Genomic DNA, 16244 nt, shown 5'->3' with positions numbered 1-16244 from the left:
CCTTTCCCCAGCGACAACGGCTAATGAAACCCAGGCCAGGGAAGGAGAGGGAGAAAACAAACAGACGTGGGCAGGGGGGCCGTCAGGAGGCGGGGCAGGGGCTGGGGGTGCCAGTCGGGGGGAGTCCGGGCCGGTCTGAGCCCTGGGGCGTGGACTTCCGCCCACTTTGCCCCGCAGGGCTAATGAGGCCCAGGTGGTCCCTTGGCTGGGGCCCACTTCCCGGCGCCACTGACAGTGTAAGTGGATGCCGGTTCTGTGCCGGGGGAGGGGGAGAGGGGGCTCTGCAGCCACAGGGGCGGGGCTGGAGCGGCTGGCCGGGGGCCCAGCACATAACTCTGGGCCGGCTCAGTCTGGGGCGCAGTCTGGGGCAGCAGACACCCAGCCGCTTGGAGCCCAGCTGGCAGCATGAAGGTACCGGGCCGGGGCGGGGGCCTCGGGGCCACAGGGGACTGAACCCACCCTGCAGAGAGGACCCTTGCCAGGCAGGGGGCTGTGAAGGGACGGGGCTCAGTCCAGGGGAGGTGTGGAGGCAGAAGCGCAGACCAGGGGCTCCTGGCAGGGCTGGTTCGTCTGAGGGGCAAATGCAGAGGGGGCGGGGGCTCTGGGGCTGGGCGGGTGACCCTGTTCTCCTGTCGTCAGGCCCTTCTGGCTCTGCCGCTGCTGCTGCTTCTCTGCACTGGCCCCTGCGTCCCCCAACTCTTGGGGATCCGCGGAGATGGTAAGCTGCCGCACTCGCACAGCCCACAGGCTGGGCGAGGGGGCTGTCCCGAGCATCGCAGCTGGGAGTCGGGCCCCAGGGCTGAGCGTGTAAGAGGGGGCAGGTGGGCCAGACGGTATGCGCCCCCAGCTCGGGGAGGGAGGTGAAGGGGGGGCCAGGGGGGCGGAGGTGGCTGGTGTGCCTCAGGCCCCTTCTCCTCACCCCGCCCCCAGCTCTGGAGAGGTCATGCCTACAGCAGCCCCTGGACTGCGACGACATCTACGCCCAGGGCTACCAGGCGGACGGCGTGTACCTCATCTACCCCTCGGGCCCCAGCGTGCCTGTGCCCGTCTTCTGTGACATGACCACCGAGGGTGGAAAGTGGACGGTGAGTGGAGGGGGGGGGGCACGGAGGCCAAGCCGCACAGCTGTGAGCCTGCGACTTCGTCTCTAAAGCAGGAACGATACAGCACAGTTTGTGCGCCCCTGCCACCACAGACTCCTAGATGCTTAAGGTAGGTTACTGCCTGTAATCCTCACAATAATCCTGGGAGCAAGGTTACAAATGAGGAACCAAAACCCAGAGAGGTGCAGTAACTTGCCCAAGGGCACACAGCCGGCGCCGGACTCAACCCCAGGCGCCTCAATTCTAGAACGCCCCCTTCACCGCTTCCTGCTCTCGGCAGCCGCTCCCCGAGGGGCCTGGTGCCGGCACGCGCCTCACCTCGGCCCCCGGCGTGGTCCTCGCCCGGGTGAGGCCCCAGCCCCCTGGCCCCTCGAGCGTCCAGGCCCATCCTCTCTGCTCCAGGTTTTCCAGAAGAGATTCAACGGCTCAGTGAGCTTCTTCCGGGGCTGGAACGACTACAAGCTGGGCTTTGGCCGCGCCGATGGGGAGTACTGGCTGGGTAAGGCGGGGCCCGGCAGGCTGGGGGCCCCCAGAGCCAGGTCCCCGCTGACCGGCACGCCCCCCGCCCCCTCCCAGGGCTGCAGAACCTGCACCTCCTGACACTGAAGCAGAAGTATGAGCTGCGGGTGGACCTGGAGGACTTCGAGAACAACACGGCCTTCGCCAAGTACACCGACTTCTCCATCTCGCCCAACGCAGTCAGCGCCGAGGAGGACGGCTACAGCCTCCACGTGTCGGGCTTCGAGGACGGCGGGGCAGGTACCCACTCCCGCCAGCCGCGGAGGGGCTGGGGGGAGGCCGGGCTGCCCCCGCGCCCAGGCGGCCCCGCGGGCTGCGGACGCACAGCTACCCAGCGTCTGGCTCGGGAGAGGCCCCGTCCCCAGGCTGCCCCTCCCCTCCGCCAGGCGACTCCCTGTCCTACCACAGCGGCCAGAAGTTCTCCACCTTCGACCGGGACCAGGACCTCTTCGTGCAGAACTGCGCGGCCCTCTCGTCGGGCGCCTTCTGGTTCCGCAGCTGCCACTTCGCCAACCTCAACGGCTTCTACCTCGGCGGCTCCCACCTCTCCTACGCCAACGGCATCAACTGGGCCCAGTGGAAGGGCTTCTACTACTCCCTCAAGCGCACTGAGATGAAGATCCGCCGGGCCTGAGGCGCCGGCCCCGCCTCGCGGCCCCGTCCCCCGCCCTGCCGCCCCGCCCCAGCCCCGCTGCCCTCGGCGCCCGCGTCTCCCGGGGGCCCTGTGGCTCCAGCCCAACCGCTCCCCTCACACCCACGACGCCCAGCTCTCGCCCGGGCCTCCGCTCCCCTCCACCCGGCTACACGTCGGCGGCCTCCCAGACCTCCGGAAGGCACCGCCACCCGGCCTGGACTCGGACCCCGTCCGGAAGGCTGCGGGCCGGTGTCCCACCTTAGCTGGCTTCCCGACTGCGGCCTCCACCAGGGCCCCGCGCCGGAAGACCGGAGGCGCAGTCCGACCCACTCCCGGCACACGCCAGGCCACCTGCGCGTGGCCGCCACCGCCACGCCCTAGCAGTCCCGCCAGCCAGCAGAGAACCTCCCATCCTTCACCTCCCTCCCAGCGGCGAGCACCACGGCCCCCAGCCGCGTCTCACTCTCACGCTCACGCTCAGCTTCCCCCGCCTGCCCGTCCCAGGCACCCAGAGCTCGACACCCAAACCGTATCTCACCCCAGCTACCGCAAGCCACACTAGAACAGCCACAGCCAAGGTAGGCACAGATTGTGAGGTCCCCCCACCCGCCCCGGGTGGGGAGTCTGACCATGCGAGGTGGTAGAGGGCAACCTCTGTGGGGCTGGGGGCAAGTGGGGAGTGGAGATCTTAATAAACCTCAGGACCTGAATGAACTGGCCTTGGCTGTTGTGCACGCAGATGCGTTTGCTTGGCCCCCAAGCTCTGGTTCCCCCACTGATGGCACCCTGCCCTTAACTCCAGAAACACGCCCTGGAGACAGGCACTAAAGGGAACCTTATATTTCACAGGCTTCGTTTTGATGGCAAAAAAAATTGTGTAATAATAATAATGTAATAATAATAATAATAAAAAAAATACAATACTGAAAAGTATCGCTCCGGGGGGGGGGTAGGGGTTGCCCCTCCTGCCGTGGCTCGTGCTGGCTCAGGTGGCCGCTTAAGGCCGCAGGGTGGGTCTGAGATGAACCTGCAGAATAATCCGAGCTGAGCTTCCCCTGTCAGGCCCGGGGCTCCAGCCCTCGAGAATGGTCCTGCGGATCTTGGAGCTGGGTCTGCCCCTGGCAGCAAGGCACAGACTGCGGGCCTCAGGGCTCCTGGAGGTCAGGCAGGTCAGCCAGCAGCATGGGGGAGTCCATCTGGATCTCACGCTGCAGGGACTCGATGTCAGCAGGGTTTATGCCGTGGCCCTCGAGCCAGTCGGCGAGCAGGGACGCTGAGAGCGAGGCTGAGTCGGCCTGGCTGAGGGCGGCAAGGGGGAGAGCGGGGTGAGGGGCTCCTCCTGTGCTGGCAGCCCCTAGCCATAGCCCATTCTGGAGTCCCGGCCCAGCTCTTACCCGTCCTGTGGCCCGTCAGCCACGCCCATGTCGAAAGACTGGTTTAGGAATTCCTCCAGGTCAAAGCCAACGCCATAGCCCGCTCCACTGCCCTTTGGGGTGCCGGAGAACACGGGGGGCAAGGGGTCCTCCACCTGCAGGGGATGATGGCAGCTTACAATGCGGGAACCACCCAGCGCCAACTGAGGTCTGCAGGGCACCCCACCCTGACACTGCCCTCAAGTGGGCCTGGACACCTGTGGTGACAGCCCCAGCCTCAACAAACACTGAGTGCGGGCTGGGGTCTCCAACGACCGGCCCATCAGCACTACGCTCCTTCTGCGAGCGAGCAGGCAGGCTAGGAGAGCTCGAGCCCGGTCTGCCGCTCCGCTGCACGGGACCAGGACACACAACAGCCTCTCCTGCCCCCAGCGACCTCCCAAGCCCACCTCCCCTGGATTCAGATCCAGGCATCCCCACGGCCAGGCCTCTCCCCTCACCTGCGACTTGGACAGCTGCTGGGTCACCAGGGTGACGTCGGGTGATTCAGAGGTGGAGGGCTGAGGGGCCCCCCCGGGGTCTGGAGGGGGTGGGCCAGAGGGGAAGTAAGGCAGAACGCTCGGGGCGCTGGCGCCAGGCAGCCCAGGGGGGGGCCCCAGCGGCCGGGGGGCCAGGAGGCCAGAGGAGGCGGTGGTCTGGGGCGGAGCGGCCGCAGGCCCAGCAGGTGGGCAGGCAGGCTGTGGCGGGGGGGCCGCAGGCGGGCTGCGGGGCCGGGCGGGGGTCGGCGTGGGCGCGGGGGCCGGGGGCCGGGCCATGCGAGTCCAGCGCTCCAGCAGGCTGCGGTCGTTGTCGCTGAGCACCAGGCCGGCCAGGGGGTCGGCGGAGGGGCCCCCGGAGGCCCCGGCGCCCCGCTCCTTGCGCTCCCGCTCCTGCCGTCGCTTCTCCCGCTCCTTGGCCCGCTCCTGCCGTCGCCGCCGCTTCTCCTCCCGCTCCCGCTGGCGCTCCTGGGCTGTCACCGGCTTCCGAGGCTCGGGAGCTTCCAGGGGGGCGCTGGGGCCATCTGCGGAGAAGACGGGAGGGTGGCGGTAAGAGCCTGTCCAGGCCTGGGGCCCCTCTGCCTCTCGCTCCCCAGCCAGCCGCGGCCTCTGCCAGGCACCTCGGAGCCGGCTCCGCAAGGACTTGAGCAGGGCGGCCTTGAGGGCAGCCTTGGTGTTGTCTGAGATGGCTCCCTCCCTCTTCGGAGGGGCTGGTTCACTGGCCGGCGGGGGCGGCTGCAGGGTCAGATCGATGGTGTCGGGCGCAGGGCCGGGGCATGGCAGTGGGGCCGGCGGAGGGGACTCCATGGCACAGTCCCCACTGGGAGCCCAGGGACTGGGCATCTCAACATCGGGGCAGCCGGGCTCACTGGCCACGGGCTGCAGGGAAGGCTGGAAGCGGATCTGCTGGCGGATGCCCTCGCGCCGTGCGTGGAAGTCTTCGATCTCGGCCACGATAGCCTCCTTAATGCGTTCCCGTGTGAGGGCTTCGCGGTCAAAGGCAAAGTCAAAGGGCGGGGCGCAGTCAGGCTCGTCGTCGGGGTCGTGGTACTTGGCCAGGAAGGGGTGGCGAAGGGCGGCAGCTGCTGAGATGCGGGCACTGGGCTCAAAACGCAGCATGCGCCCCAGCAGGGAGAGGGCCTGGCGGTCGGCACCCGGGTACACCGCCTCCCAGGGCACAGGCTGGCGTGGCGGCAGGCTCTGGATGTAGGCCCGCACCCTCTCAGCCCCCACGGCCTGAATCACGGCCGGCGACGGGGTGCCCAGCACCATCATGATCAGCTGTAGCTGGTGCACATAGTTTTTGCCTGGGAAGAGCTGGCGGCGGGCCAGCATCTCCCCAAAAATGCAGCCCACGGACCACAGGTCGATAGCCTGCGTGTACTCGTGCAGCGAGAGCATGAGTTCGGGGGCACGGTACCAGCGCGTGGCCACATACTCGGTCATGAAGTACTGGTGCTCGGCGGGCGAGGTGCACAAGCCTCGGGCCATGCCAAAGTCCCCGATCTTGAGCTCGCAGTTCTCGTTCACCAGCAGGTTGGAGGGCTTGAGGTCGCGATGGATGACCTGAGCCGAGTGCATGTACTTGAGGCCCCGCAGCAGCTGGTACAGGAAGTAGCGCACATGCTCCAGCGTCAACGGCTGCGAGGAGTGGATGATCTGGTGCAGGTCACTCTCCATCAGGTCCAGAACCACATAGCTGAGGGGCAGGGGAGACAGGCAGGGGCTGTCTTGCCCACCCTCCAGCCCCAGCCTCACCACGCCCTCCCGCTCCAGACAGGTCATGGCCTTACTCTCAGACTCTGCAGGGGCCACCCACTGGGTACGAAAATTCTAGATTCTCTACAACTCTTCCATTAACTTAAGTGAAGTGAAATCGCTTTTCTCTCCAGATCTAGTGTCACCATCAGAGCAAAGGTCGGGTTGGACTAAACCAGGCTGGCCAACATGTTTTGTTCGGGAGCCCTCTCCATTGTTTGGTAGTGGCTGCTTGAAAGACTATGATGAAAACTGTAAAGTCGTCTCCATTTTCTGTAGGACAGTGTTCTGTGATTGACTAGTGATGTCTGCTATGGGAATAAAAAGATACAGATACAGAATGAACGTCCTACGTTTGCCAAGCTACATACTGAGGTCCTATAAAACCGTTACTTCTGCATTCTTCTTGAGGAATCACATGTATCCCCGGCAAAGCCCTAAGGGAGCACTGATCCTAGAATCGCAGGAATTTTCCCAGCCTGCCCTACATTAGGTTCAGCTGCCCTTCTAAAACTTCAGCAATATGGCCCCAGCGTTCAGAAAAAGTCCCTGCTCGGTCTCCCTCTTCCATCCCCGCTCCTTACACAGATTTGAACTCGCCATAGGGCACAGTGGGCCTCAGGATGTCCTTGATGGCGATGATGTTGTCGTGCTTGAAGTGTTTGAGGATCTTCAGCTCCCTGAGGGTCCGCTTGGCATTGGTCACCACGTCAAAAGCGTTAGGGATCTTCTTAATGGCCACCTGCTGACCTGGGGAACAGGGGAAAAGCAGATGCCACAAGGTACCTTGGTTAGCTGCAGAGCAGCACAAGGCCCCTTTCAATACCTCCCTTTGCGGACGCAAGTGACAACAGCTACCACTTACAGAGTACCTACTTTGTGCCAGGCTCTGTGCTAAGCAGAGTACGTATGTTATCAGGTTTTCCCTTCACCTCCTTCCTGAGGCAGGTACTCACAGCTCAAAGTTAGAGATATGGAGACCGGGGCTCAGCAGCTTGCTGGGCATTGCACGGCTGGTTAGTGGTAGACTCTAGACTCTCACACCTGTGCTCACTCTGCCTCCCTACACTGTGCATCTCAGACCTCATCCATCCCACCACCAACCCCGAGCGCCAGTCTCTGGCTCCAGAACACACTCTGGAGAGCCTCCATTCGGGTCTAACCCGGACTGTCACCTAAGGAGGAAGTAGGCTGATGCGCTGGCAGAGCCACCAGAGTTTCAGAGACCCGAGCCCAATACAGAGGCCGGCCCCAGAGGCACCCAACCCATGCTTGCTGACTTGACCCAGAATTCACATCCCAGCGTCCCCTATGGCTGCTTGGGACGGGGCGGGTCTCAGCCCCCGGGAACCGGTTTCCACACGGGCGAGCAAGGCCGGGCGGGTCGCTCACCGGTGAGGCGGCGGCGCGCGGAGGACACCACCCCATAGGCCCCGTTGCCGATGGTCTCGATGATCTCGTACTCGTCCCCCACGTCGAAGGTCACGTCGAAGGAGCGCGCCTTCAGCAGGGCCAGGTTCTTGGCCGCCACGGAGGCGGCGGGGCCGGTAGGTTCCGCCTTCCCCGGCCCGGGGGGCTCTCCGGAGCCATCCTCGCCGTCGTCCTCCTTCAGGGGCTCAGCCATGGCGTCTGCGTGGGGACGCGGGCGAGCAGGGGCCCGGCCCCGGACTCAGGGGGCCCCCCCGGAGCCTCCAGGCCCGCAGGCCGAGCGGCTCACGCACCCCGTGTCCCGCACCCGCGGGAGCCCGGAGCTCAGGCCCGCGCGGGACGCGGGGTCGGCGGTGGGGGAGGCGCAGCGAGGCGCGGTCCAGGAAGAAAGCGAGGGGCGGGGCGCCCGCTCTCCTCGGTCGGCACTCGGCGGATGGCGCTTCACCCCGATGCCGCCCAGGCCCTCGGAGGTCCCGGCTCCCCGGCTCCCCGGCGTCGCCGGCTTTCAGTCCCCGGGTCGGGGTGATGGGTGGGACCCAAAGACCCACTCGCTCACTGGGTCGGGCCGCCGCCACCGCCACCACCTCAGCAGCGCGCGGTCTCCCGTCCCGCCCCCCAAGACCACGCCTCCGCAGGCTCTGGCCAATCCGTGGACAGTCTCCGCGGAGGTGCCCACCCCTTCCACTTGCTGCGTCCAATCAGCGCCCACCGGCCAAGGAAGCCGCGCCTCCACCCGCGCCCGCGCCGCTGTCCAGTCCCCCGGCGGGAGCCGCCCAACCCGCGCTCGGCTTTCGCAGCGGCTCTGCGGCCTGGTGCCCTCCTCGGACGCATGCGCGCTGGCTGCCCCGGGCGCCGCGAGACTGGAAAGCACCGCCCCTGCGTGCGCGGGCACGCGCATCCACTCCGATGCGCCAGGTGTTCTCTGGTCAGTTGCTGCTGGTCCTGGGAGCTTGGAGGGTTGAGGTGACTAGATGTTACCTTGGCGGCCGCATCACTCAGTCCCCCTCCTTCAGCCCCCTCTTCCCTTATCAGCCCCTATCGCCCCGGGGATTGCGCCCCCCATTTTCCCGATGGGCCCCGGGAGCCCGGCGCTGGGAAAGCGTCGTCCCAGGTAGAAGGTGATCCGTCACATCCAACCACGGAGATCCCGGTCCTCCGGGTTATAGAGCGTCGGCCCGAAGCCTCCACTGACTTCCGGTGGCTGGTCCTCTCCTCTCAGCTTCCGGCGTCGCCGGGCCTCGGCTCGCGGTTTCCCGGTCTCGGGCGTGACGTCTCCGTGGGGCGGCTCCGTCTAGCGACTCCCGCGCCTTGCCTGCGGGGCAGCGGGCGGGGCCGCGGGGTCAACTACGCCCGCTCGCTGGAGGCCGCGTGTCCACCAGCGTCGCGGGAGGAAGCGTCCGGGGTCGGGAGCCCAGGAGTTTGGCCTGAGCGCCTCGGCGAGGGTCCATCCCTTCCGTCCCAACTGGTGGCTGAAGAGTAGATCCAGACCAGAAAGGAATTTTGTTTACATTCCCCACTGTTGTGGTTGTTTATTTTTTACTAAAACATACATAAAGTTCCACAGAAGTGTATCAGTCAGTTTTCACAAACCTAACACCTCAGTGTATAGGATTCAAACGGAGAAAACCAAAAATACAGAACGTTGCCAGCCCTTCATTAGCCCCTTCTCTTTTCTTGTGGTGACAGTTTCTTTCTGTTAACTCTTCCATACTTTGTGGGGGGTTTTGCACTGAAATTTAAGAGGTTCACTAGGACCCATACATTAGGATGGAAAAGTAGAGACTGCGTTCTTAAAAACACTACATAAGGAAACACGTCTAGGAGTATAAGGTCAGCCCCAGAACAAATAGATACCTCGTATTTCGACATGGAAAAATCACATGGGCCTCCTGAGTTAGCTGAACTATACATTTGTTTCTGATTTTCCTGACAGCACAGCAAAAAGCCAAATTCTCTCTTACGTGATTCGCCTTGAACATTAATAAACCACATTCATGGGAAGTGGACCTTTTCTGCCCTGAGTTCTGAAAATATTTCCGTGATGGCCTTTCCTTAGGTGACAGTAGACAGCCTTCCCTAACTCTGAAATATGTGCGGGATAAGTTCTGCGGTGCCCGTCAGTGAAAAGAGAGGGCGTAAAGCAGCAGAACCCATAAATGCGTCTTCTCAGGGAACCTGGTGGCCAGCTCTGTGATGGTCCCATCTGCTGTGGGAATAAAGCATAAAGTAGCAGAAGAGACCCATAAATTGCGAATCCTTTAAATACTTCTCTATAAATATTCCAGCTAGGATCGGTATACAAGTTACAGACATTTCAACTTCCTTGGCAAAAACTCCCTGATTCTCGTTGACTTTTGAGTACATAATGAGCTGCTTTACTCCTGCCCCTACTAGGCCCTGACTCCGTCCTGGAATAGTCATCAATTATCTAACATTCTCAGCCTTGCCTTATGACCTTGCTGCATTTGACACAACTGACTACTTCAAAAAAAAGTTGTTTCATATGGCTCAAAACTCAAATCTTAATTAAAAAGTTCAAGTGAAAAATCTTGGTCTCACGCCAGGTGGCCGATTTTATAGTTTCCTACTGGAAGTAAGAAGAAACAATATAAATTCAACACAAGCAAATACTAATACACACTCTTACCCACCTCCCCTTCACTCTACAAAAAGGTAGCAAATTCTTTACAATTTTCCTGCAGATCATGCAGTATCAAAGGCCAGACGGACCTCTCATTCTTTTTTTGTTGTAACAGCGTTTTTGAGATATCATTTACATACCATAAAACACTTACAGCGTACAATTCAGTACATGAATTTAGTTCGTGCAACCATCACCACTGCCTAATTTTGGAACATTTTCATCACCCCAAAAAGAAAGCCGTTAGTCACTCCTCATTTCCCCTCACCAGCCCCTGGCAACCACTAATCTGTATGGATTTGCCTATTGTGGACATTTCAGATCAATGGAATTATACACCGTGTGACCTTTTGTGCCTGACTTCCTTCACTCAGCATAATGTTTTCCAGGTTCATCCTTGTAGCATGTGTCAGAACTTCATTCTTTCTTAAGGCTGAATATATTAGACCACATTTTGTTTATCCCATCATCAGTTGGTGGACATTTAGTTTGTTCCTAGTTGCGGAACACAGGCTCCGGACGCGCAGGCTCAGCGGCCATGGCTCACGGGCCCAGCCGCTCCGCGGCATGTGGGATCTTCCCGGACCGGGGCACGAACCCGCGTCCCCTGCATCGGCAGGTGGACTCTCAACCACTGCGCCACCAGGGAAGGCCAACTTTTAAAAACTTTTTGAGGAGCTGCCAGACTGTTTACTTCAGTGGCTGCACCACTTTACAATCTCACCAGTATATCTGAGGGTTCCAATTTCTCCACATCCTCACCAACACTTGTTATTTTCCTTTTTTTTTTCTGTTTTAAATTGTAGTCATCCTGGTGGGTGTGAAGTGGTCTGTCATTGTGGCTTTGATCTGCACTACTCTCATGACTAATGATGTTGAGCATCGTTTCATGTGCTTATCGACCATTTTTCTTCTTTGGGGAAATGTCTGTTCAGTGTCTGTCCAGTTCCTTTTCTGTTTTGAATTGTGTGATTTGCCTTTTTATTGTTGAGTTGCAGAGTTCTTTACATAGTCTGGGTATAAGTTCCTTATTAGACGTATGATTTGCATATTTATTCCCATTCTGTGGGTTGTCTTATCAGTTTCTTGGTGGTATCATTTGAAGCACAAGTTTTTAATCGCAATTAACTCTGATTTATCTATTTTGCCTTTTGTCACTTGTGCTTTTGATGTCATGCCTAAGAAACCATCTCATTCTCTTTTATTTTTAAAGTTTTTCATTTTTTATTTTTACTTATTTTTTTGGTGGTCACATCGCACTGCTTGCGGTATCTTAGTTCTTGGACCCCGGACCAAACCCGGGCCCTCAGCAGTGAAAGCGCAGAGACCTAACCACTGGACCGCTAGGAAATTCCCATCTCATTCTTTTCTACAGCTGCATAGTACCACTTTTCAGATATAATCTATTTAACCAAGACCCTATAGGTGGACACTTTTTGCTATTGCAAACGATGTAGTGCTGAAGTATCTTGAACACATCGTTTCGTGCGCTGTGAGTCTAAGCCACCCAGAAACGGGTGTGTGCCAAGTTGAAGAGCGCTGCACTCGTGACTTTAACGGTGTCAAATCCCTGTCCTTACAGATTATATCACTTTAGGCTCCCACCAGCAGTGTGAGAGGAGGAGTCACACGGTGCTTTTTAAAAGCTTGGAGTTGTTTGCCTATGTTGACAATGGGAGACGTCCCCTAAAAATCCCGGTTTCTGGTTTCTTTTGGAAAGCTGAAGATCTGTCAGCGTCAAAGCTGCATTTCCACAAAGCGTTAGTGGACTGTAACAGAGCGGTAGCCTCGCCATTGAAATGGGGGCTCTCCTGCTCACCGGTCCCCACCACTCCCCGACTGCGTCCCCAGCACAGGCCGACTGTCACATGCCATTCATCACATGCTTGTAGCAGCGTAGAAACACCTTAGCGAAAGCAGGGAAATGAAAGAGGCCCAGGGGACGTGTCTCCAAAAGGAGGGGGAGGGGGAGGGCAGGGCAGGGCAGGGGGAGGGGAGGGGAGGGCAGGGGGAGGAGGGGGAGGGGGAGGGGATGGCAGGGGAGGAGGGGGACGGGAGGGCAGGGGGAGGGGGAGGGGAGGGCAGGGCAGGGGAGGAGGGGGAGAAGCAGCAACTAAGCTGTGGGAATGAAGAGGGTCTCCTGACACAGACCACTGCTCAGCCCTCCTGGCCGTGCCTCCTGCCTGGCCACATGCACGTCCAAGTTCACGATTTAGGCCACTGGGAGCCTCCGAAGAGGTTTGAGTAGAACGCCCTTCAGAATTGCCTTCCTGAGAAATATTTCTGGCAAATGGTGTGGAAGGCATGCTTGAGAAAAGGCTGGAGAAAAGGAGATTATGCCGTCCAGGTGACAGCCCTGACGGGGCTCTGGAGCAAGCAGTGGCAGTGGATCCCTGAAGACGGATGTGGAGGGAGGTGAGAGCAGGAAGCGTGGGTTGTGTCAGAGCTTCTGTGGAGACAATGGGGGTGTCACCAAGATCCAGACACCTGAGCTGCGTGGTGGATGCGGGTGAGGCCGTTCAGCTACATCCAAGCACCTGGTGAGCCCCGTCTCTGATCCCAGCCCCGGAGGCCCTCCTGGGCTGCAGAGCCTTAACCCTCGTCATGTTGGGGGTATCGGGGAGCCCCGGATGGCGGACTCCTTCCAACAACCTCCAGGGACCCCCCCCCTTTGTCGATAGTCTCAGCAAAGGTTCGGGGTGGCCTCTCATTGGACGGGCTAGTGGGGGGCGTGGGAGGAAGCATGCTGATTGGCCAGACCTGAGTCACCTGTCCACCTCTGGAAGGGCGAGCGGCCGAGAGCCATTTTCCCAAAGGAAACCTGGGCTTTAAGGAAGGACGGATGGCTGCCAGTAGGAATGAGATGTGCCCCACACATCTGCACCCCTCTGCCGCCAGAGGAAGTGCAGGGGAAGTCTGAGGAGCAGAGAGCAGGGTCTCTGTCCGGGAAGCTGCTATCCCGACATGACTGCCTCCCCTCCAACCCAAAGGCCCTTAGTTTCCAGAAGACACACTTTGGGATCAGGAACAGCTGAGTTTGAATCCTGCCCTGCCACGTCGCAGCCAAGGCATTCTTTACTGTGTATTTCTGTGTCATAACCAGGGACATGTGGTCCCCGCCCCTCTCTCACCAGGGAGACCAACCCTCAGCCGGCAGTGTCTGCCCCTGTGGCCGGCGCTGAGGAGGGGATGCTCAGACACCGGGGGTGAGGAGAGGACGCTTGCTCAGGCGGGGAAGTCACAGAGGGACATCCAGGTTGGGACCAGCCAGGTGAAAGGACCAGGAGGAGGGGGAGGGGAGGGTTAAGCAGAGGGAGCAGCAGGTGCAAAGGGCAGGTGTGAGTGAGCTCGGCACACGTCTAGGGACACAGAGACCCGCGTGGAGGTGGCAGGGGGAGGGGCACACAGAGACGGGCTGGAGAGGTGGGCAGACGACCACCGTGCAGGACCCGCGGGGCCCTGACCTCAGTGTCCCTGCCTGCAAAGTGGGGATGTTCAGACCTCCCTGGTTGGGCTGTTTTCTGGGTTTGAGAAATGACAGCCCAGCCAGGAGAGTCCCAGGCATGGGCCTGGCCCTCTGGAGGTGCTGGACCAGCCGTGGTCACTCAGGCGGACACCCCCAGGCCCAGGGGCATTCGAGCCGTGTCTTGGGTGTGTAAACAGTTCTACCCTCACCCTCTTCCAGAGGGAGTCACTGGCCCTGTTAACAGCTGAGAAATGGGTTCAGCAGGGGAGGGGGTGAGTGACCTAGGGCCACGTGCAGGGAGGGGACTGCCTCCACCCCCGGGGTTCCCGGTACCCAGCTGCACTCTCCCCGCGCAGACACGCCTCTATGGCTAAGGCCGCCAGCCTTGAGTCACCCAGTGAGTGGCTGGGGCCCCCGGGGGGAAGCCCGCGAAGCTCACACCCCGTCTGCAGAAGCCAAGGCAGCTGCACCAGGACCCACTGGTCAGCCTGCGGCCCCTCCCCCCTTCTCCTTCCCCACTTTCCTTAGCTGGCCCTCCTGCCCCTGCTCCTAGCAGAGAGGGTGGCCTGCGGGCCCTGTGGACAGAACGCGCTCCCTGAGAAGGGGGCCAGCTTAATGGATGAACCTGCAAAGGACGCTGCCTGCTCTCAGTGGGGCCCTCAGCACCAGTGGGACAGGGTGGTGAGGGGAGTCTGGGGGCCAGAACCCCTTCCGTGAGCCCGCAGGACCCACCACAGAGGTAATGACTGAGTTAAGAGCCCCTCGGCCGGTGACTTCAGAAAGCCTCAGTCTCCCCTTCTGCGTAGTGAGGGTCGTGATTAAAAGAACATGAAGAGCTGGTCTAAACTACAGCTGGTTCCCGGCCTGCTGTTAACCACGTAAACGGCAGAGGCTGGGGGCAGGCAGGACTCTGGGCAGGCTGGAGGAAGGGCCCCCAGTCGGGGGACAGGGCAAGCCAGGGCAGCTGGTTCTCCCAGCCTTCAATCTGAGACGATCAGGCTGCAAATAAAAGGAAACCACCAACCATGGCCTAAACGCATGAAGATTTGTTTTTCTTTCATCACAAGAAATCCAAAGGACTTTGTTGACCTCAGTTTAGCGGCTCAGTAATGCTTGTCAGGGACTGAGGCTCCACCCTTCCGATTGGCTGTCATCCTCGTGACATTTTACCTCTCTTAGCTCATGGCTGCAAAATGGCTGCTGCACTCCAGCCATCACATTCATGCTCCAGGCAGGATAAAGGATGAAGGGAGAAGGAAATGGCACTACCTCTGTCCCCTGTCATCACAAGAGCAAACAACTTCCTGGTAGCCCTCAGCAGATGTGCACTTACATCTCCTTAGACAGAACTGCGTCACATGGCCAGCCCTACCTGCAAGGGAGGCTCAGAAATCAAGTGCTTAGATAGGCACCTTGCTGCCCCCCAAATCAGGATTGGTTAGAAGTGGAGAACAGATATTCAGTAGGTAGCTCACAGGTGGAAGGGGCAAAGCCACATCTACTCATCAAGAGGGCAGGTGGGAGGTGCCCTAGTGCCCAAGACCAAGACAGGACTCTTCTCGGAGACACTGGAGGCTGGGGGGCTGGATTCCCTCACTCAGGGTCCATGGCCTCCCAGTACAGACCACCCTCATCTCTCCCAGCCCTGGGGGCTCCACGTTCCTTCCCAAAGGTGGCGGGTGCCAAGGCCCCCCTCGGCCCAGAGCCCATATTGCAGGTGATGAGCAGTGCGGCAGGGGTGGGTGTGAGGCAGGTGCTGGGCGGCAGCTTCAGCTGCCCCTGCCATCTCCTCCAGTGCTGCTGAGCCCTCCGGGCCACACCGTCACACTGTGACACACACACGCTGGCACAGTCACGGCTCAGTGCTCACGTGTACACGCAGTCCACTTAGGTTGCCGGATCACAGACACGCTCGTGCCCACCCAGGACGCACAGAATACGGGGCATCACTGTGCACACACATTCACACACAGGGACGCACACGCAACAGCGTTCACGTACGCACAGATTTGCACACGCAGGCACACAGGGACACGAACTACTGGGACGTACGCTCCCTCCGGGCGGGCGCGTGCTGGGCCTGTTCTGCCTCAGTGCCCCGAGCAGCCAGGGCAGCTCCATCCCCACAGGTTGTAGGGGAAGAAGAGCGACGTTTCTGCCGGAACGTGCCTGCCCCTTGGGAGAGCTGAGTCTCGGAGGCTGCCGCGAGGGGAACCAGGATGGGCAGGGAGGGGGCTGCTGCGGGGACCTGCCCACGGGACGCAGAGCCAGGCAGCGGTCGGTCGGTGCCGCGGCTCAGTCCCCCGAGGCGGGGGATACTCCCCAAGGCCAGCCTGTGGGTGCGTGGAGGGGACAGCAGGAGGCCTGCGTGGGTGGGCTGACCTCAGGGCCCGGTGGCTCTGCCTTGGGCCGCTCGTGGCTTCTCAGCACCCTCTCCTCAGCCATGCTTCCACCACCTGCATACCCAGGCCGACCAGGACCCTGGGGGCGGGTCCACGCTCTGTCCCAGCACCTGTGGCTGCGCCGTCAGGGTGCCGTCCTTGTGGTCCCGAGGGCCCAGTGGCAGGGCAAACGATGGACGACCTTGCCCCTCCCCGAGCATTCCGGAGGCCTGCACTGGGCCTGCCTGGGTGTGAGGGTGGAGCCAGGTCTGTTCTCTGTCCTCCGTGAGCAGGGATGACTGTCACCAGGACGCCACCCTCACTGCTCACGCCTCTCCTGGCCCCTCCTCCTGGTGGCTTGGCCCGGGGCCCTCTCCTCAACCAGAACTCCTCCCCAAGCTCTGC

The 16244-nt window shown here is 60.8% G+C and overlaps 2 protein-coding genes across 5 annotated transcripts; one reads left to right on the top strand and one right to left on the bottom strand.

The window, feature by feature from the left end:
* Positions 1-304: 304 nt before the first annotated feature.
* Positions 305-3673, top strand: MFAP4 (microfibril associated protein 4). 2 transcript variants are annotated; one of them, XM_022560898.3, is made up of 6 exons: positions 305-411; positions 640-718; positions 931-1085; positions 1506-1602; positions 1680-1862; positions 2009-3666. In XM_022560898.3, the coding sequence occupies exons 1-6, from the start codon at positions 406-408 to the stop codon at positions 2254-2256; spliced, it is 768 nt and encodes a 255-aa protein (XP_022416606.1). In that variant the 5' UTR covers positions 305-405; the 3' UTR covers positions 2257-3666. The 2 variants fall into 2 exon arrangements, with proteins under 2 accessions (XP_022416606.1, XP_089756375.1); XM_089900249.1 differs by lacking the exons at positions 305-411; positions 640-718; positions 931-1085 and having other exon boundaries at positions 1173-1602; positions 2009-3673.
* On the bottom strand, positions 3081-7980 carry MAPK7 (mitogen-activated protein kinase 7). Of its 3 annotated transcripts, none has more exons than XM_022560896.3 (6): positions 7316-7980; positions 6508-6673; positions 4786-5864; positions 4130-4689; positions 3651-3784; positions 3081-3555 (listed from the first exon to the last, which is right to left on the bottom strand). In XM_022560896.3, the coding sequence occupies exons 1-6, from the start codon at positions 7545-7547 to the stop codon at positions 3402-3404; spliced, it is 2325 nt and encodes a 774-aa protein (XP_022416604.2). In that variant the 5' UTR covers positions 7548-7980; the 3' UTR covers positions 3081-3401. The 3 variants fall into 3 exon arrangements, with proteins under 3 accessions (XP_022416604.2, XP_030619222.1, XP_030619223.1); XM_030763362.2 differs by having other exon boundaries at positions 6508-6668; positions 7316-7465; XM_030763363.2 differs by lacking the exons at positions 6508-6673; positions 7316-7980 and adding an exon at positions 5959-6505.
* Positions 7981-16244: the final 8264 nt, after the last annotated feature.

Source organism: Delphinapterus leucas, chromosome 19 (assembly GCF_059928025.1).
Source record: "Delphinapterus leucas isolate spDelLeu-1000000601 "Yukka" chromosome 19, BTC_Dleu_Yukka2, whole genome shotgun sequence".
In the NCBI taxonomy this organism is placed as follows: Eukaryota; Metazoa; Chordata; class Mammalia; order Artiodactyla; family Monodontidae; genus Delphinapterus; species Delphinapterus leucas.
The sequence above is the reverse complement of the archived record's forward strand: the minus strand, read 5'-3'. Positions and strand labels throughout refer to the sequence as shown.

What these genes read in the sequence shown, in the direction of transcription:
- MFAP4 (XM_089900249.1), top strand. Translation starts at nt 1,263, where the DNA reads ATGAGGAACCAAAACCCAGAGAGGTGCAGTAACTTGCCCAAGGGCACA. An exon ending in CGATGGGGAGTACTGGCTGG is followed by an intron (nt 1,603 to 1,679) that starts GTAAGGCGGGGC and finishes GCCCCCTCCCAG; the next exon opens with GGCTGCAGAACCTGCACCTC. An exon ending in CTTCGAGGACGGCGGGGCAG is followed by an intron (nt 1,863 to 2,008) that starts GTACCCACTCCC and finishes CCCCTCCGCCAG; the next exon opens with GCGACTCCCTGTCCTACCAC.
- MAPK7 (XM_022560896.3), bottom strand. Translation starts at nt 7,547, where the DNA reads ATGGCTGAGCCCCTGAAGGAGGACGACGGCGAGGATGGCTCCGGAGAG. An exon ending in TATGGCGAGTTCAAATCTGT is followed by an intron (nt 5,865 to 6,507) that starts GTAAGGAGCGGG and finishes CCTGCCCCTCAG; the next exon opens with CTATGTGGTTCTGGACCTGA. An exon ending in GCTGACGGGCCACAGGACGG is followed by an intron (nt 3,556 to 3,650) that starts GTAAGAGCTGGG and finishes TGCCGCCCTCAG; the next exon opens with CCAGGCCGACTCAGCCTCGC.